Below are 21,228 nucleotides of genomic sequence, written 5' to 3'. Positions count from 1 at the left end.
TGTATTCTGATGATTGAGAAAAAAAAAATAACTCTCTTAAATCCTTATAACTGCATGTCAAAAGCCCCCTCTCTCACCCCACGGTTTCCTGTCTCCCTTCACTGACCCTGTCTAGGGATAAAAGTACCCCAAAATAGATCTGGTTTTGTTTAATATTCCAGAGAGAATGACACCCCCCCCCCCCAAAGGCCAGCTTTTTAAAAGAAAGAATAGAGTCCATTGATTAGCCCTGTCTTTCTTGTTGCATACTTGGTATACAGAGTGCTTTTGGTGGTGGTGATCTTTGGTTTCAGAGTTGAAATATAATATTTGTCACAGCCAGGTTGTCTGCAGATAACGTTAGTCTCAAATGATCCTCAAAACAGCTCCTTAACTTCCTTCAGTCCTCGTGACGCTTTGCGTGTCAAGCAGCATAACTGTTCTTAGCCACACCATAAAATGGCAGTGTGTTTGCTTCTTGCAAAGTGAACAATCGTCAGGTAGAAAGATTGCCAATTGTGATATGGTGAGAGATTCATGCTTGGCTGACTTATCATGACAGTTGGCACACACCATGATTTTGTTTCTGTAGTACGAAGAATCCTGAGTGACAGCCAGGCCTGAACATTGACGGAAAATGAGGTCATTATATTTTCACAAATAAAGTCTGACTGACTTCTCCCCTGCTCTTGGACATGTGTAGACAACACAGTAATGACATTCTTTAGCTGATTCACGTCGAAAGTTTGGTGGCATTTCAATACAAAACGTATGTGTCAATTCATATGTAAGAGAGGAAGAATGCCTCCAACCAGTTTGTCTACAGAAGGCCATGTGAATGTATGCCTGTCAGTTTAAAAAACTGAATGTTCTTGCTTAAGATTCAGTAAAATGAGGTTCAACTGGTCAGGTAGCTGTCCATAGCATCACTAACAATCCAAACTGTGTCAAGACTTTACAGAACCCAAAGCCTGAAACCCCCAGAGCAGGCACTAAGGTAGCAGTGGTCAGGGAAAACTCCTTGAGGCTAGGATGGGTAGAGGTACGCAAACAGAGAAAGGAGAGTTGCAGAAGCAAACAGATGAAGAGCATGTAGGCGAAGCATGTGGTACCTGTAGCATATAAACAATATGTGAGCAAACGAGTCCCCCAGCAACAATACGATTACACTGATGGAGAGATGGAAAGAGGTAGAGTGGTCATCACAAATGCTTCCTGCTTTCTGTTTTGGTTTAGGATACCTAATACACAAATTACTGAAATTTACTGAAAATGGGTGTTGAAGTAAGAAATTATTGTCTGATGTTAAGTTGGTATCAGTTAATTTGCAACATACAAAGTCATCACATGGGCATCACCCACAGATGTTCCTATTAAAACCCCACTCCCCACCAGTCTTTCGGGAGAAAAGAAGCTAAATGGATGAGTGGAAAAACTGTTCAGAAAAGTCTAGATGTTTTATTGAGTCCCCTGTCACTCACATGGTAATGACTTCATTCAACAAGTGCAGTAAATATGACAGTTTTATGCCATGACTAATCATTGACAGCTGCTTTAGTGCTCTGAGGTTGAATGTATACACATACGTATAATATACACATACATAAACCACAGTAGGGCTTTTAACCTGAACTTGTGCAGGTTTCAGGTTCAAGCCATGGACAACGAAACTCCTCCTCTCTCTTTCTCTCTCTGTTTCCTTCTCTCTGCTTGTCGCCTGCAGCAGGAACAGGTAAGTGTCTGGTGACCACAGGCGGAGTTTGTCTAAATGTAATTTGCATGTTACACTGAGAAGCACAAGCCCACGTCGCAAATCCTGGTGGCCTCAGGCATTTACAGGCTTATAAGAGCGACTCCACTATCACCTGCTGATCTATTCGCCCCTCCACTGCACTGCACTGCACTGCACACTTTTCGCGTGAGACAGTGAGGTAAGTTCTTCAGTTTTATCCAGAAATTTGAACCAGTTGATTCTGACTTGACAGTTTAGTACTGCATAACAATGTTTCTTGTTGCAACCAGGCAGCAAAGCTAACAAGCTGGGGGTGTATACAGTACTTGAAGATGTGCACATGATCCCAGATGGAGATGTCTTGAGAATGCATGCTGTACTTCATACAATAAAGATGTACAGTTTCAGTTACTAATAGTAGCATTCTTTATAAACAGACAGGAAATAGAATGTTTTTATTTTTTTGGACTACTGCAGCTTTATCAAGGATTATCAGTCCATGACAAGTGAAAATGAAAAGCACAACTTGATATTGGTGAATATTTTATTAGCTTGATAGGATACCACACTACTAGACTTCCTCATTGAAAATCTTAAAAATTGTCTTAAAAAAAATTATAAAAAATTATTACTGAAATAAATGTCTTAGTCATTATTATGCAATACAGGGTGTTTAAATTACTGACTGTATTAAACTATGAAAGCATTTATCAGGAGTGCAAACAATCTGCATTCTCCTTACATGTTATTGTGTGACCATTATCTGCACTGTTAGAAATTGCTGTTAATTTACAGCAGAATTCCAACAGCATTAACCTGTTATTTTTGAATACAATACCGTTAATACAAACAAAAGACTGTGAAATTTTGGTGATTTACTGTTCTTTTAACAGAACTATACTGTTTTCCTAAAATACAGCATTTTAAAACTAATCATTCATCCAAACCTTCTAAATCACGGTATCATGATGTACTTTTTGCATTCTGGGAAATTTAACCTGAACTACACATGGGAAGCTGAATCTGTTCGGGCGGCACGGTGGTGAGGTGGTTAGCACTGATGCCTCACAGCGAAAAGGTCCCGGGTTTGAATCCATGGGCTGACTGGGCCTTTCTGTGTGGAGTTTGCATGTTCTCCCTGTGTCTGCGTGGGTTCTCTCCGGGTACTCCGGCTTCCTCCCATTGTCCAAAGACATGCTCAGACAAGACAGGTTCATTGGTGATTCTAAATTGGCTGTAGGTGTGAGAGTGAATGGTTGTCTGTCTCTCTGTGTTAGCCCTGCGATGCACTGGAGACCTGTACAGGGTGTACCCCGCCTCTCGGCGATCTGTTCTTTCACAAAGTACATAGTTTGTAGATTTTGTGAAGACTTATAATGTATTTTTTGTATTGTGAAAGTAATCTTAACAAACAGTAAACACTGTATTTTTCAATAACAGCACAAACTGTAAATTTTAGTGACAGTAAAAAATGTTAATTATACAGTAACCCTGCTGCCAGTTCTTTACTGTTATTTTACAGGAAAATTTTTAACAGTGTGTGCTCAGTGTGCCACTTTGTCTACTAAAGTTACAGAACTCCTCTATTATCGTAGCTTTTTGCAAAATACCGTAGCTGGTTAAAGCATGCCTGAGACGAGTTGAGTCATTGCTTGACTGATGGCTCTGACTTCTGTTGTTCCTGCTGTTCAGGCTATTCTTACGTATCATTTTCATAACACTGACATGAAGCCAAAGCTTTCTGAATATATTTTCTGGTGCTTTGTCCTTGAATATCTCATTTCTCCTGTTAAGTTAACATTTAAAATTCTTGCAATCAGAACCCAAACGCTGTAGCCATGCCTCTGCCCGGTGTGTGTCTGGAAATCATGGAGGCTCGCCAAAGGCAAGACGGTCATGGGAGCATCACCAACCCTGAGAAGTTCTTCAAACAAGACTACGAGCAGCTTAAACAGTACTGCATGATCAAAGGAGTAAGGTACATCGATGACATGTTCCCCCCTGACCGGCGCTCCATCGGCCAAGGGTTACTGAGCCCCGCAGACCTGGCCCGCGTGGTGTGGCTGAGACCAGCAGTGAGTGTTGTGAAATAGTTGAGATCCACAGATGAGGTCCCTTTACCACACAAACTGTTAAAGATCAAATCAAGCATGTAATACTGCTGACAGTAAAAACAAATAATAATCATACTGAAATGCTGTGTTTGAACACTTTCAACTCACAGCATTCTTTCTGCAAACAAACTCAGAGACTGACTGTCTCAGGTGGAATTTGCATTTGCATTTGCATTTGTTACGGTCTCTAAGGCTCAACAGACACATAACATATAAAGGGACGCCAGACAACAATTGGAGGGTCTTCAAAAATGTGTGTTTTATTTAAATTCAAAAACAAGAGCAGGGGACAAACAAACTCAAAGAACCAAAAAGGACTGTAGGTGCCAGCCAAAAAGAACAAAAGAGGGATTCGGACACGAGGCCAGCCCACATAGGGCCATAGGACCCCGACCTCATCCCAACTAACTTAAAGTGCTTAAAGTAAACCTAAACAACATGAACAAAAACCGAAAACAGGACTACCGGTCACCTACAATCCAAACTAAAATAATAAAGACTAAATACAAGTAGGTCAGGTTTCTGGATGTCACAGCACAGTTGTTTGACACATTTTAAAAAGTGCACTGTAAGTAGTACTATACTGAAGCAAAATACTCTCTTACATTTTATAGTATATGGTACTTGAAATGCTCCCTCATAATTGACATTTGAGACATTTATTAACATTGTATTATTACAAAGGTATGCTTAAAGACTGTACAACTATTCCAGGGAAAGAAAGCTTTCATCAGTACTTCATCCTCTCCTTGACAAACCACTGTGACGTCCACACACATATTTGTATGAATAATGAGAAATTGCAATGCAATGCATTAACAGGCTAGTTATTTGCAAAGATGAGTAATTTCCTCATCTCATTTACAGACCTGAATGTATTGTATCATCTTCCGTTTTACAGTGTAACTCAAAGGTTTTTGCAAGCCAAAACTCCTGGTAACGCTTAATTATTTCACTAACACTGGAACAATCATTACAACCCAGTAAGTTCCAGACTCACTTTTTATCAGAATATTAGGTAACATGCTATTTGGATATTAATTTGGAAGGGTCCAATAGTTTACCTTTTTGATGAGCTTGCCAGTGAAAACAAATTGAGATATTTTACTTTCAGCTAAATTCAAGAATGCAATAGAACAGAAGCAGTGGAATTTGGCTTCAGTAAAGTTTTTTTTTTAGGAAGGGACACTTTTATTCAAGTGGAACCTGCAACCTTATCTTAAAATGTCTGTTGACTCATCAGCTTTCCCTCTGTTTCAGAAAATCGCCCCAAATCCAGACTTTGTAGTTGATGGGCTCTCCAGGTTTGACTTTGGTCAAGGGCTACTTGGTTAGGAAATGTTTTCATTTATGATATTTTTCTGTTGTATGTGTCTTGTTTTCAGATGACTCAGTGAATTATTCTTTTTATCTTTGAACAGGAAACTGTTGGTTTCTTGCGTCTATTGGAGCACTGACATTCCAGAATCATGTTCTCAAGCAAGTTGTCCCCCTGGAGCAAAGATTTGATGACAACTACTGCGGACTGTTTCACTTCAAGGTAAATACTACTAACACCAGCAATTATTTTGGACAGGCATATATTCATAGTCAGGTAACATGCCATTGGGATTTCATTATGGTGAGTCAGTAGATTTCTGTGAACTACTTAAAATCAGACTGGATTTGCAAAATTTTTGTTTTATTCATTCTACCTTTGGTTTCAACATATTTAAAAAATTGTCTTTGCTAATATTTTATGAATAAGTAACTCCATTCCTCCACACATTGGATACATGTTTACTTGATATTCCTACAATGAATGCAAATACAAAAAATGTATCAAAATCTATTTGAAGTAAGTAGTATCTTGAGGTCTTCATGAATGACGGTAAAATGGAGCATGGTGGATTGTTACAGCTTTAGCATTATTGCAGTGATTGTATCAGCTTGTTGTGGTGGAGAGGGACGGTCCAACCATTACCTAAGGTTTAGTTAGTGACCAAAAGATTGAGATTGTGAGTCCAAGCAGCCAATTTGGCTTCTAGTGGGAAAATTTAGACCATTCCCAGATTATGTTGTAGAGATTAGTCATCGCCTGGACTGGGATCTCCTTGGGAAAACCTGGCCGGAGTTAGAAAACATGGCTGCACAGAGAGAACATCTGGACCACCTTGCTTAGCGTTCTGCGACCATTACCCAACCAGATAGAAAATGGACAAATGGTGTTGTTGGTCCCCCAAGACAAGCCAATTGAGTTGAACTGATCTGGATGTAAAATGCTTCAAACTCTAGCTTGGAGTCTGTAATTTAACCCCAGTTAAATAGGGACTTTACCTGGATTATCAGGTAAAATACCGTCAATATACTGACACAGAAGTTATTGCACCTGCAGTGTCATATTTTACAAAATAAATCCTGTTTATAACACATAGCCTTGTTATTTCTGTATTTTTTTCTTTGCAGTTCTGGAGGTTTGGGAGATGGGTGGATATTGTCATTGATGACAAGCTGCCAACAATAAATGGCAAACTGATCTTTGTTCATTCCAAAGACCAAAATGAATTCTGGCCCGCTCTGCTGGAGAAAGCTTATGCCAAGGTGTGTGGTTCCTACACCGACATGAGTGCTGGGACTCCTGCAGAGGCTATGATGGACTTCACCGGTGGTGTTCACATGTGTATCAAGCTGTCACAACCACCTCCAGACCTGTGGGGGCTGATGTGCAGAGCTGGCAATTCCAAAACACTGATGGGCTGTGGTACACCTCAGGGTGTAAGTAGAAATATGCCACATACAAGAAACATGGCTCATTAGTTTGCAGTTTTTTTAGATGCTCAGGAATAAAATAAACTTCAGCTTGAACAGAAAAACAGGTTTAAGAGGTTTAGATCAACCCAAGTCTTCTCAATTATGTCAGTAAATTCAACCTGAAAAATTTGGCCTTATTTTTTTGCAGAGCTTTATCTGACAAACCGTGTGCGAGGTTCTTGCTTAAATTAGTTTGAATTTTGGGAAAACTATTCAGATTGCTTTCTTATTTATGTCATTTTTGATAACACTACTCTTGTAGTTCAATACTAACTATTTAACTATAACCAACAGGTAGTTAAGCGAAAACCCCATGTATATACTTGCTTTACAACAACATCACTGTTACAAAACTATATATGCTATTGTTGTTTAAAATGATAAAAGATAATCAAAATGTGTTGATGTTAAATTCAAAGAGCAACATTGTCGGAGATGGTGTGGTCTTAGATATTAGATCAGCTGTCAGTACATTTACAAATATGCAAACAGCAGTATTATCTTTAATACTTAACATTAAGAGAGCTGGATATGAGACTCAGCCTCGTTTGTGATTTGTCACAGGAGGCACCTACTTTATTGCAAGAGAGAGTTCTTTCACAAGAGGTATTTTACAAACGTCTGTAAAACTTGTAAATCTTGTCCTTGACACCATTCTTGTGTCAAGTTTATGCACTTAGCAGGCAGTGCTGCATGCACGGAAAAATGCACTTAGCTGAAGTGAACCTATAGACTACAAAACCTTTTAAACCATATTTCCAGTGTGTGTGCTAAACTAAACTAACCAGCTGGCAGCGGTAGCCTCATATTTACCTCACATTTAACTCTCTGTGAGGCAGCATGGTTTTACATTTATGTCATGCCTTTCTACCAATAGGTAGCTACAGTATATACAACAATCAGACATAACATTATAACCACTGACAGGAGAAGTAAATAACATTGACCATCTTGTGACAATCCAATGTTCTGCTGGGAAACTTTTGGGCCTGGCATTCATGTGGATGTTACTTAGGCATGTACCACCCACCTAGACCAGACCAGACACCCCCACCCCATAGCAATGACAGTCCTTGATGGCAGCAGCCATCCCCAGCAGGATGCAGCCTGACACAGATACACACACTAAAACGGTTTAGGAACAACTCAAAAATCATGAAAAACAGCACAAGGTGTTGACCTGACCTCCAAATTCACTAGATTCCAAACTGTTCAAGTCTCAGTAGGATGCACTGGAACAAGCATGATCCACAGAGGCCCCTCCCCTCAACCCATAGGACCCAAAGGCCCCCAATAACAACATTCTGTTGCCAGGCACCACAGGACACCCTCAGAAGGCCCATGTCCATTCTCTAATGAGTCACAACTGTTTTGGAGGCACAATGGAGACCTACACAATATTAGGCAGGCGGTCATAATGTCATGCTTGATCTGTGTATACATGTACATTTCAAACATGACAGACTCCCTCAGCACACATGGATTGGTAAATGGTACAATTTGTTGTATGCAGGGGTCGCGTTAACCGAATATTTTCCGTCACTGACCGTTTTTGTAAAACTGTGACGGAAAAATCTAAAGGCCATCTGTCATTTCGACAGATTGCAATTCACACCCCTGACCACTTGGTGGCGAGTGACGTAATTAATTGGCTCTTGTCTCTAATGGCAATTTGCGTTCCAAACATCGCAGAACTTTTATCAGTGCACGATTTCCTGGTACACCGATTATACTGATGCACACGTCAGAGCTCGGCTAACCATAGACATATATACAATATATATGTATATATGTCTATGTCTATGCAGCTAACGGCTATCAAAATGGAGGAATCGGATGAAAGCACGTTGCTTGGAGTGATGAGTTTTTGTGCAAAATGTGCAAAATAAAAGAGTTTGAATACCACCGAAGCACTTCAACCCTACGGTGCCATCTAAGAGCTGTTAGCGCTAGCGTACTAATAAGTACTTAAAGTTAATGATATTTTAATGAAAATTAAATGCTATTGAATTGCATTATTATCATTTTAAAAAAAATTAAAGTGATGGGTAAAAATAGATTATGACGGGATTTTTATGACCCTGTCAGTCAAAATGACTGACAACGAAAAAGTCTAGCGCAACCTCTGGTTGTATGTTTATAACACACCTAGCTATTCAAAGCTCTTAACAGTCACACATCTACCCACTTGTTCACACAAACACTCTCACATTCACACACGAATGCCAAACACTATGAACAGCTTGCTATATATTTTCTTGCTCAAATTTTGGCAATGATGCATGTCCTTAACTTGTAGGAGACACCCGCTAACACCGTATCACCAAACGGATTGGTCCAAGGCCATGCCTACACTGTGACTGGTGTCACACAGGTGAAGTATTGCACTTGGGAATAAATCTATCTATCATAAATCCGCTGCTGCTTATTCATTCACACAATAATCTTAACACATGATAATTATAACGATTTCTCTGGTAATGATTGCTGATCAGATGACGAGCCAAGGAAAACTTTACAACCTGATTCGTTTGTGGAACCCCTGGGGAAAAGGAGAGTGGAACGGAGACTGGAGTGATAAGTGAGAACGTCTTGCAGTCTTTATAAATAAGTTACAGTATGTCATAATATTGGACCTTATAAGATGTGGAAAATGGAAAACATTTTTGTAGAAACAGGGCAAAATGTCGACAAAAAAATCTAAAACAAATACGAAAAAAATAATGCTTTGCAATTTGTTCCCTGTTTGAGTTTTTGGTTACTGAATTGTCTTCACCCTGTCTTCTGTAGGCATTGTGAAGCTATTGAGATTGCAATGACAAAATCATTCAAATGTTATTCTCTCTATCTCTCAAACATACAGCCCTCAGGGCATATGTTGTAAACTCCCTCTGAATGGTGAAAACTGATAAGATATTGCTTCTCTTACTTATACTGACCGTCTTTAAACTGTCTTCAAGGTCCCCTCTGTGGCAAACTGTGAGTTTACAAGACCGTGAAAAATGCCATTCAGTGAATAATGATGGCGAGTTCTGGTAAGCAAATGTAGACAATGAAAATATTTTTGCACTGTACTTCACAAGTTTGGGGTTTCACATTTTTATCAGCACCTCCAAATGAAAAATCTAAACTAACCCAATTTCCACAGGATGACGCTGGAAGATTTCTGCAAGTTCTACGAAGATCTTGACATCTGCGGCCTGAGTCCAGACTTCATTGACGCAAACTCCTGTTCCGAGTGGAAGACCTTCATGTATCATAGCCGATGGGTTGCAGGAACCACTGCTGGAGGCTGCCTGAACAACAGAGGTATTCAGACCAATAAAGTAAAGTACATGATGTACGTTACATTACATGCAAATGTGCTGAAAATTGCAACTGAAGAATTGCACAGAACTAACTAGGCTGTGCTTGTTTAAGAGGCCTAGTTTGCCATAACTGTATAACTTATGTGCACCGTACTGTTACGACCACCTTGGACTGGCTCCCAGTGAAGTGATTGAACACAAGCAAAAGTTGCTTTAAACTATAATTTATTAAAAATTAAGCAACTAACACAATAAACAAAAAACATGATGGGTCGGTCAAATTAACTTAACAAAGAAGAAGCCACTCAGGCCAGCCCACAAAGGACCGTTAGATCTGGTGTCTCCCCTCTAACCCTACACATACCAAACTGAACCCTAATCAGAAATAAGACCGAAAAAAATAAAGACTACCAAACCCATCAAACATAATAAATCGGTAAAACAAGCGTTACATAAGCAATGACTCCAGCTTCAATGGCTGGGAGAAGAAGGTATGAGAGAGAGATCCATGGTTCCCACACCTATTTACCAGACCCTTACGATTACCCAGATCAGCTTCATCTGAGGGAAGGAACACCAGATTTAAACAGTCTTCACCTCTCTTGACCAGCAGAGGACAAAACCGGAACCTGTACCAATATATACAGTACAAACAGTGTAAATATACAACTATAATAGCTTAAATTATAAATACAAAGCTGGAAGAATCTGAATTTATCAGTGGAGTGCAGTGCAATTCTGGGCTCAAATCGGTTATTCAGTTGTTGTTTTCTTATCTAATATCCCTCTGATTGATTTAAAAATAACTTTATTGGAAATACCATGTTGAGATTATAATTTTCAGCTAATCAAGACACAAGAACATTACAGGTTTATACTTACAGGGAAGACCTAGCTTTAAAAAACTAAATGTAGTTTAAAGCATCGTGAACTGTGTCTAGAGTGTTTAAACATAGGACAGGACTATACAAAGGATAAAATAAGACTCTATTATCTTACCTTTATCTGAGCACTGAGAGCTCAAACCAGTGTTTAATGTCATGGACCCAAAATAGAGATTCCTGTCACAATGCTAGAGATGCAACTACTTAACTCTGCATCTTAGAAAGTAAATCATATGCTTTGACGGATTCTTTTTCTTTGTGTCATCAGACAGTTTCTGGACTAATCCACAGTTTAGAGTCAAGGTCTATGGCGACTATTCAGAGAAAGACAGTGAAAAAAATGTGCTGGTGTCGCTCATGCAAAAGCCTGACAAGAGGAACAGACGCCTGGTGCAAAACCTCCACATCGGATTCTCTGTGTTTGAGGTAGTTATTGCATTTTATTGTTAATTATAACACAATTACACAGCTGTAATTAACAATAACTTCATTATAGCTTTGTAATTTACATTGCAGACATAGAAAGCATAATTAAACAATGATAAATCTGCTGTAGACCACTTGCATATATCAGATACAGTCAGGAATACTGGACTAAACTGTAATGGACTAAACGTTGGATACTGCTGAAAAATCACAATCATAAAAAGTGTCTAAGACTTTTGTGAAACACAGAATGATATTCCAGATAATCGTGGTAACTTATGTTGGTAAATTAAACCATCATCATCTTTGAAGAACAGAAACTGAACGTTCAAGCACTGTTAGATTAATAAACATTCTGTCATGGGAGCGTAGTCTAACCGGATAGAAAGAGGGTCACAGTAAAATTGAAAGTAAACACGGTGAACGGACGACCACAGTCAAAGTCCTTTCAGCCTGTTTATTGTTGTCAGCTTTTCACAGGCAGTAGCTATAAGCTTTAATATTATTGCTCACAATGCAATTTGATGAGCATCTCTTATGTATAAGTATTTCCTTGTTTTATCTCTTTTTTATAGTTTATCTTCTGTTGATATTCTGTTATTGAGAAAATGTGTGCATTAAATTAAACTTCTTTTTTTTTTTCTTCTTCAACATGAACATTTTTCCACTCATTTCCATCAAGGTGACTGAACAAGTAAGGAACTTTTCAATCCCGGTCCATGTTTTCCTTACAAATTGTTCCTTCCAAACATTTTACAAATCATGTAAATAATCGGAAATCTTGTATGTGTTATTGTAGTATAAGGCGCAGAAGGGGAAGTTCCCTGCTTCGTTCTTTAACGCCAAAGCACCAATTGCCCAAACTAGAACCTACATGAATGCCCGGGACGTAATAGAGTTACTCACACTGAAGCCTGGTGAATACCTGATTGTGCCATCAACCTTTAATCCCAATGAGACGGCCTCCTTCATCCTGACCATTCACTCCAAGACAGAGACCCATTGCTAGTATGTTCACACTGACTGCCTGTGTCAATGAAATTACTGCTGTTTTATATGAAGACAAAATCTAACACACACTTTGTTCTTACTTTACAGCGAGAATTCTGGACACAACACACCTGAACCAGTTGAAACGGTTAAGATGGTACATTGTCACAGTTGTCTGTGTATTATGCTGTTTTGTTGCAGTATTATGTGAACTAAATTATGCTGTTGTATTTTCAATTAGACTTTAGATGGCAATACATTTTCTTTCCTACTTTCTCTTCTGCCTTTGACTCTTAGCTTAAGAATGTCAAAAATGCAGACAACGATGAAAGTAAGAGGGGCGTCTTCCGTCAGTACTCTGACAAGGTAATTTCTGTCATGCGTTTGATTAGTATAACTGTATATATTGAGTTTAATCACACCTTGCAACCTTTTATTAAAAGTCATTTAATGTATACACCAATTTGGAAATTATTTCAAGCTGCTGTAAATCATAGTTTTATTTGTATAATGGATTAAAATGCTGCATGTAATGTATTGTGAAGGGTCAGTTTAAGTGGATAACCCTGAGTCTAATCTTTGCCTTAACACCATATTTTAAACATTCAGTTAGTAGTTATGATGTCACAGGCTGCACTCAGCATTCAGCTGCTAACAAGACATAAAAGGGCCAAAACATGGTGACCCTGTAACTCCATATTACAACATGTCAACAATATGTGCAGCCCTGTAATCCTGTTTCTCTCAGCATGAAAGCACTGCAATTACAGCAACCTAAACCTTGATCAAATAAAGCAACAGTGTTTCCTGGCAGGCTGAAGGGACAGGTTTGTTTGTTGTGTTAGCACATGGGCTGGCAGAAAGCTCATCACAGTCTTATCTTATTGTCATTTCCAGTATGAAGAAGTGGATGCTGAGCAGCTTCAGAGGCTTCTGAATGACAGAATCCTGAAAGGTTTGAACTGCAAAGTATTCCAGTGTGCTAAAACATAAGAGCTCAAAGATGCTGAAGATAGCTATACCTCTGACACACATTGTCTGCTCCTTTTAGGAGACTTGAAGTCTGGAGGCTTCAGCATTGATGCCTGCCGCAGCATGGTTGCACTGATGGATGTATCCTGTTGACATTGCTCATGATGACTCACACACAGCAAATAATAGTTAAATTGTGTCTTCATTTTCTTCTTTGAAGCTGCTTAAATCCTACAGTGAAAATCTTGTATGTCCGTAATTACATGAAACACAAGATTATTACCACTAAACATCACGACCGTAATGCTACCTCATAAGAACCGATGATATTTAGATGCAGTTGTTACTGTTATGCCAGATTGCAGATTACCTTTGGTAAAGCATATTACACAGCTAGTCATTAGTGTGTCAGTAATTTACAAACATGTCTGCTGTCATGTTGATACAACAGATATTACTTAATTTAGAGGTTAGGCTAAGACTTATACATTTTGCTCCCTTAATACTGGGTTAACAAGACATCTATCACAGGCAAACTGAACAGTCAGGAATTTATCCGTCTGTGGAACAAGGTTGTCACATACAAGGTAAATGGAACCAAGTCCAGCTTAAATGTACACATATGTCTGAATGTACATATATGAAAAGACTTTCTTCATCAGTGTTGGTGTTTTTTTCTTTCCACAGGACATTTTCTTTCTCACTGACGTTTCACGAACAGGAACGCTGTCACTGACTGAGCTGAGGAATGCTTTTGTGTCTTCAGGTATAGGTCTTATTTATTCCCTAATCGATATTACTGATATCCCGTGCTCCCAGGACTCTCTAAGGAAGGTCCAGATTTCTATTTCAGCTTTGCTTGAAATCTGAGAAGTGGGATACCATAGGCGCACACTCCTTCAAAATGGTACACACAATTCTAGTCTGCCAGTCAACAAGGAAACTATCTCCAGAAACCTTGTGGCAGCCTTATGTTATCTTACACTGAAGAGGCAAAGACTGCCCAGCAATGACAAGAGTCTTCAGCATCACAGGGTGAATCTTATCCACACCTGGACCCTTACCACCAAGCAGATTCTTATATGATTGCTTCTGAGAATATGAGGAAAGCCTTCCCCCAAGTCTTCAGATTTCAGATGCTGCCTCTTCCACACAGGAAATGCTGGTTGGGTTCAGGTACTTCTCAAAGTTCCTATTTCCACAACTCAAGAATTCCATCAGTCATGGTCAGTGGTTCTCCTGTCTTATTGACTTGACCAGGCTGTCCCAAGTCCTGTTTTCCCTTCCTGTGTTGTCTGACAGTTTTACATCCACAACCGCTGCAGCTGCAGCTCCTCATGCCTGCTGGAACTTGTCTGCTTCTTCAGGCAACCGCAAGACAAGAAGGCCCAGAGTTTTAGTTGTAACCTAAATTAATAACTTCAACAAAGACCAGGCAAATTAGCCTAGCATGTTTACCTTATGTACCTCAAGAGCAAGAATTGTCTGAAATGATGTGTCCTTGAGATAGTACTTGCAGGCATAGTACGATCTGGGGACCTCCAGTAATTTGTCATATTGCAGAAGTCACCGGTGTTCTTAACCCCACACAAATTAGCCATGTCTCATGTCATGTAAAAGTACAAGTAAAGTACAAGTAAAGTACAAATAGCACATTTACCAAGTATGTTATTCCAGTTGGATTTTTACAGTTTTCTTAAAAACATTGATGGGTCTTGTGGATGTAGCTGGGATTGGCCAATTCCTGGGAAGATGTGGCCAATTCTGTAGATGAGAATTAGACTTGTCAAAGTTTACTGTGTTACTGTTACCGTGTGTGTTTGTAGGAATGAGGGTCAGTGATGACATGCTCAATCTGATGGCTCTGCGCTACGGCGCCTCGGCTGGACACATGACGCTGGAGAGCTTCATCAGTCTCATTATTCGCTTGGACTGCATGTACAGTAAGTGAAGAGGGGCAAATGATGACAACAGGAATGTAAATACACTGCAGCCCATGCAGTTGGAATAAAATATGTTTTACCTCTTCTCATGAAAACGATTGTGACACTGTGATTTATTCTTGATAGATAAAGTGTATATCTTCTCAAAACTTTATTGATCAATCTCTTCTAAACATACACTGTCTGGGCAAAATAAAGTTGCCACCTGGATTTAACTAAGCAAATATGTACGAGGCTCCTATTGGATAATTACTGCATGGGCGATTATCTTTCAGCTGGCAGCAAGTTATTTAACCCCAACTGATGCAATGAGTACCTTCTCATTTCTTCAACAACCGTGTCTAAAGACACATCCCTTGGTCATGGAACAGTCTGTTTGAGAATGGTCAAATCATTGGCATGCATCAAGCAGAAAAAACATCTAAGGAGATTGAAGAAATTACTAAAATTAGGTTAAGAACTGCCCAATGCATTATTAAAAACTGGAGAGACAGTGGGGAACCATCTTCTTCCGGGAAGAAATGTGGTCGGAAAAAAATTCTGATTGATCGTGATCTGTGATCACTTAAATGTTTGGTGAAATCAAATCTAAGAAAAATAACAGTAGAACCCTGTTTTGTGCATCAGTGAACATGATGTGCAATCTGACATTTTATTACACTTAAGGTGATACAATCTGTTTTACAATGTGTGTTTCCTCAACAGAGATCTTCAAACAGATGTCTGATGGAAAAGCCATGCATCTTCAAGAGTCAGAGGTAATAAAGGCACTTCTTCATTGTTACATCTTTTCCCAAACCATTGCTGTCGATTCACACTCACAAGCAGAGGAAATAAATTAAAAGCTGCATTACTTTATTAATAACTGCACTGGATTAATAATTGTTATGTTTTTTTTATTTATTCTTTTTATTAATAATGCACTGATAGGAGAGCACTTTTAATTTCATTGTTCTATTCTAATAAGCTGTCTCTCTCTTTATTTTCAGTGGATGTACTTTTCAATGTACACTTAACCCAGCAAGATGGATGTACTTTCATCCGGAAATACAAGAGAAGCCACAACAAAAGAATTTTTTTTTTTTTTTTTTTTTTTGTCGTATTTCAAAATAAATATAACATTTATTTTTCTGCAAATGAGCATGACATAAAATGTACTGAAAGCGCATTTTTATAACTTTGACTGTACTGTCAGTACTAAATCAGAAACAAGTAGACGTGCCATGATTAGTAGTTTGGAAGTTTTCCTGTTTTGTTTTAGATGTACCATGACCTGGATCACTGAGAATCTTTACAGACAAATTGCAATATATACATAATGTGAAAATGTAACAGAACTAGTCTTGGACATCAGACAATGTTGATGTTAGACTTGAGATGGAACCTCATTACATGTGATAACCTGTTTTTTAAAATAAACACGAACAGCTACTGTGAGTATGTGTGTACGTGTAGTGAGTTTAACTCAGAGCGTGAACATACATCATCCTATTAATCACACTGATAATTTATATTATTAATTTATTCTAAACTGTAATCATTAACCGTTTGTTATCATTATTACATATTTATTGCTTCAGTCAAATCTTTTAAAGAAATCAAGAGATGTTTTTCTTTATTGTTTGGAATGCTAGCCTGGCTGGGAGCCTAATGAAAAATTCATAAACTTTTCACTCAAATGTTTACAGAATATATAATGATATCCAGACTAACTTGGCCTCATTATTTCCAGTGTTGGGCACGTTACGTCTAAAAAGTCAAGTCAAGTCAAGTCAAGTCACGTTTATTTATATAGCACACTTAAACGCAATGTAATTGACCCAAGGTGCTCACAGAAATAAAATATATACAGTAATAAAAACAAAAATATAAATGACAAAAAAAAGTAAATAAAACATAAATAAATGGAAATACAAAATAATAATAATAATAATAATAATAATAAACAGATTATGATTGTAGATAAAAGAACATATGGTTACTGAAACTAATACTACTAGAGAAAGATGTACAGTAAAGTTAAAGATGCCAGTTAATATAATACTGAAAAGAAATAGAAATAAGATAAATAAACAAACAAGGGGAGAAATTAATGGACATTATGGGCCAAAGAAAATAGATGGGTCTTTAAATTTGATTTAAAACTAGTGATGGTGGGACAGGACTTAATTTCTATAGGGAGATTATTCCAGAGTCTAGGGGCAGCAACCGAAAAAGCCCTATCCCCTTTAGTTTTTAGGATTGCATTTGGGACTGAGAGAAGATGTTGTGAGGAAGACCTCAGTGGCCTAGAAGGACAGTAGGGACTTAAAAGGTCACAGATATACTGTGGTGCCATTCCATTTAGGGCTTTGAAAACAAAAAGTAAAACTTTAAAATGAATTCTGTATTTGACAGGTAACCAGTGGAGTTGGGCCAGCACAGGACTTATGTGCATATGTTTCTTTGTTCCAGTAAGAAGCCTTGCTGCTGCATTTTGAACTAATTGAAGTCTAGCAAGGGTAGATTGGTTCAGACCTAAATACAGAGAGTTACAATAGTCCAGCCTAGATGTAACAAAAGCATAGATTACAGTTTCTAAATCAGTATATGACAGCCAGGGCTTTAATTTAGCTATTGTTCTTAGTTGAAAAAAGCTTCCCTTAACCACACTACTGACTTGCTTATTGAAATTCAAAGAGGAATCTAGGAAAACACCTAGATTTCTGACCTCACTGTGGCAATTTACAGCCAGTGGCCCAAGTGCATTTCTTATTTTAGGAACAGAGCTGTGTGGACCAAAAATAATTATCTCTGTTTTCTTTTCATTTAATTGTAAGAAATTTGCAGCCATCCAACTCTTTATGTCATTAAGGCAGTTAAACAGGCTTTCCAAAGTGCCAGAACTTCCAGCTGCTAATGGCAGGTAAAATTGAGTGTCATCAGCATAGCAGTGATATTGAATGTTATGTTTGTTAAAGATGGAGCCAAGAGGCAGCATATATAGGGAGAATAGCAACGGGCCTAAAATGGAACCCTGAGGGACACCACATTTAATAGGAGCAATGGACGAAGAGCAATTACCTAATCTAACAGAGAATGTTCTATCCTTCAGATAAGATGTGAACCAATTCAACACCACCCCTTGCAGACCAACTTCAACCTCCAGACGTTTTAAAAGGATGCTATGGTCAATGGTGTCAAAAGCGGCACTAAGGTCAAGAAGTGCTAAAAGGGCACAAGAGCCATTATCTACTGAGCAAAGAATATCATTTTGCACCTTAAGTAGAACAGATTCAGTGCTATGAAGTTTTCTAAAACCTGACTGAAATTTATCTAGGATACTGAAAGCATTCAAATAAGAGGTGACCTGAGAGAGAACAACTTTTTCCAGGATCTTTGAAACAAAAGGTAATTTGGAAATAGGCCTATAGTTTTTCAGGTCACTGTAATCAAGACTGGGCTTCTTTAGTAGAGGTTGGACAATTGCATGCTTAAAACTAGAGGGGACCACTGCAGTAGATAGGGAGCTATTGATAATAGCCAAAACAACAGGGCAAATGATGTTAAAGACTTCCTTAAACAGGTGTGAAGGTAAAACATCTGAGTGGCAAGAGGAGGATTTCATATGAGAGACCACTTCAAATAGCTGGGAGGGTGACACAGGTTGCCACTGCTGAAGGCAGCTGGGTGAGAGTTTTATAACTGAGGGATCAGAATTTAGGGAAGGAATTTGAGATTTAATGTTATTAATCTTATCAATGAAGAAATTGAGAAACTTCTCACAGTTTTCAGTGGTGGGAGAGATAATGGAAACAGCAGCAGGAGGATTTAAAATAGAGTTGATGGTACTAAACAATATTTTTGGTCTGTGAGCATTATTGGCAATCAATTTAGAGTAATACTCTGTTCTAGCTGACTTAACAGAGTTTTGGTACACCTTTAAAGAATCTCTAAAAATATCATAAGAGACATGAATTAGTTATAGTTATTAGTTATTTCTCCCAAAAAGTAACTGAGTTAGTAACTGAATTACTCCACTATAAAAGTAACTAGTTACCAGGGAAAGTAACTAGTTACTTTAAAAAAAAAAAATGTTTAAATACGTCTAAGAATTTGATTTTCTTCTGAGCGTAATGTACACTTCTCGTGTATGTCCTTGCCTTTTAACTAAATAAGGTTAAAGTAGTGCCCATACTTCCACCTTGAAAACAGCAACTTTATCTCTTTATTGTTAAAGGCATAAGCCGTGAATCTGTAGAGACACTATAGGTGAGGATAGAAGTCACAATATTCTGAAATCAAGGAATTCCCCCTGTTGCATATCCACATTAGTGTTTTGTTGAGATGCTGTTTTTTCATTGAAACACACAGATGTCAGAAATTACCTATTGGACATCATCATAACGGTATGTGTAACTGATTTACTCAAAGTCCCTTGACAAAAACTGTTGTGATGTTAGTTTTCACACGGGTTCAAGATGTCTGGTGGAATTAATTAATTGGCAAAAACAAATGAGCAGATACAATATAAATTACTAATTCAGTTGTAAATCTGTCAGATATGATTACCTTACATGATTTTTCTCATTGTTATTTAAAAAAAAAAAAATCCTTATTTCATGGGCTAAGCCCTCAAAAGGCTCTTTGAATCTAAGCCTGGGCACAGCTGTGTCCATGAAATGTGAAAATCCATATTTTGTTGTAGGTGTTTGAGTGTTCTTTTGTTTTCTGCCGCCTACCGTGTTATCGAGATGTGTGGACCCATTTTCTACAGTTTATTTCAGTTGTGGTGGAAGGTGCGGACTATAGGTAAGATTGGGGTACCCTTTACACCCCACCACGTAGGTAGACATGTACCACACACCTAAGCCAGTCCAGGCACCCCTGCCCCATAGCAATGACACTCCTTGATGGCAGCAGTCATCCCCAGCAGGATGGAGCCTGACACAAGTACACAACCAAGACTACCAGCAGCTTAAACAGTACTGCACGATCAAAGGAGTAAGGTACATCGATAACGTGTTCCATCGGCCAAGCGTTACTGAGCCCCTCTGACCTGGCCTGCATGGAGTGGCTGAGACCAGCGGTGAGTGTTGTGAAATTGTTAAATCACATAAGAGATCTTTTAACACGCTAACTACACTGTTGCCCATAAAGTTAGAATAATTTAGTGTTTTTTTAATAAAACAAAAACTAACTTCTGTATCTAAATTTTATTTAGATACAGTATACTGCTGTTAATCTGTCTTGAATAAATTAAACCCCAGATTTCTATAGGAAAAAATGTTGTAGTGGGAGTAGGGATGAATGTTGGAAAGAAAGTAAAAAATTTAAAAAAATGTTACTTTATGACTTTTTAGTTGGCTTCACTATAACATTTCTGTTGTGTATATTGTCCTCAAACTGTTAATGGGAGTTTTTCTCAGAGGATCTCTCCTTGGTCGATTTTAGCAAATAAGTGCAGTTGAATTAGGGTTGACTTTGAAAAAGTGAATCCAGTCTATAAGTCTTTACGAAGTTTAATTGAGTCCCTCTTTTTCAGAAAATTGCTCCTGATCCATCGTTTATTCTTGATGGATTCTCCAGGTTTGACTTTAGTCGAGGACTACTGGGTAGGCTCCTTTCTTCATTCATGATATTTTACTGATGTGTCTAACTGATTAGTCACTCGGTGAATGTTTCCTATTTTTATCAGGAAACTGCTGGTTTCTTGCGTCTATTGGAGGTCTGATGTTCCAGAACACAGTCTTCTGCCAGGTTGTCCCCCTTGACCAGACGTTTGAGGACTACTGTGGGATTTTTCACTTTAGGGTAAATAACACAACACGACAATAACACTAGCTCCAATAACACTAGTTATGATACCTGATAGCTTTGACCTTTTTCTGTCCATCTCTGCGTTTGACACTCGACAATCAACAGATTTCCATCCCCCCCAGTTCTGTCACTCACGACCAGAAGTCAAGACTAAACCAATTCACCTTGGTGACCACATAATCGTTTTGTATTACCTATTTTTATTTGGCCATTTCACACAATTCATAAATACAAAAACATGCAGAAGTTATAGGCCTGTATTTATAATATTATGAATGAAATGTGCGTTAT

The 21,228-nt window shown here is 38.4% G+C and overlaps 1 protein-coding gene across 1 annotated transcript; it reads left to right on the top strand.

Moving 5' to 3' along the window:
• The first annotated feature begins 2,369 nt into the window (after positions 1 to 2,369).
• Positions 2,370 to 16,575, top strand: LOC311505129 (calpain-8-like). The gene is made up of 20 exons (XM_084568535.1): positions 2,370 to 3,786; positions 5,086 to 5,155; positions 5,247 to 5,365; positions 6,271 to 6,579; positions 8,915 to 8,989; positions 9,111 to 9,196; positions 9,576 to 9,650; positions 9,764 to 9,924; positions 11,076 to 11,233; positions 11,916 to 11,972; positions 12,033 to 12,241; positions 12,332 to 12,380; positions 12,521 to 12,589; positions 13,121 to 13,178; positions 13,275 to 13,336; positions 13,714 to 13,782; positions 13,883 to 13,961; positions 15,022 to 15,138; positions 15,844 to 15,896; positions 16,128 to 16,575. The coding sequence occupies exons 1-20, from the start codon at positions 3,550 to 3,552 to the stop codon at positions 16,152 to 16,154; spliced, it is 2,139 nt and encodes a 712-aa protein (XP_084424661.1). The 5' UTR covers positions 2,370 to 3,549; the 3' UTR covers positions 16,155 to 16,575.
• Positions 16,576 to 21,228: the final 4,653 nt, after the last annotated feature.

This window comes from Chelon labrosus (genome assembly GCF_963514085.1).
Source record: "Chelon labrosus genome assembly, chromosome: 20".
NCBI classification, from domain to species: Eukaryota; Metazoa; Chordata; class Actinopteri; order Mugiliformes; family Mugilidae; genus Chelon; species Chelon labrosus.
Note: the sequence above shows the minus strand (reverse complement) of the source record. Positions and strands in the feature narration are given on the sequence as shown.

Bases quoted from the DNA above. Each gene is read 5' to 3' on its own strand.
- LOC311505129 (XM_084568535.1), top strand. From the start codon at position 3,550: ATGCCTCTGCCCGGTGTGTGTCTGGAAATCATGGAGGCTCGCCAAAGG. The intron at 9,197-9,575 runs GTGAGAACGTCT...ACTGTCTTCAAG, and splicing joins AACGGAGACTGGAGTGATAA to GTCCCCTCTGTGGCAAACTG. The intron at 9,925-11,075 runs GTATTCAGACCA...TTGTGTCATCAG, and splicing joins AGGCTGCCTGAACAACAGAG to ACAGTTTCTGGACTAATCCA.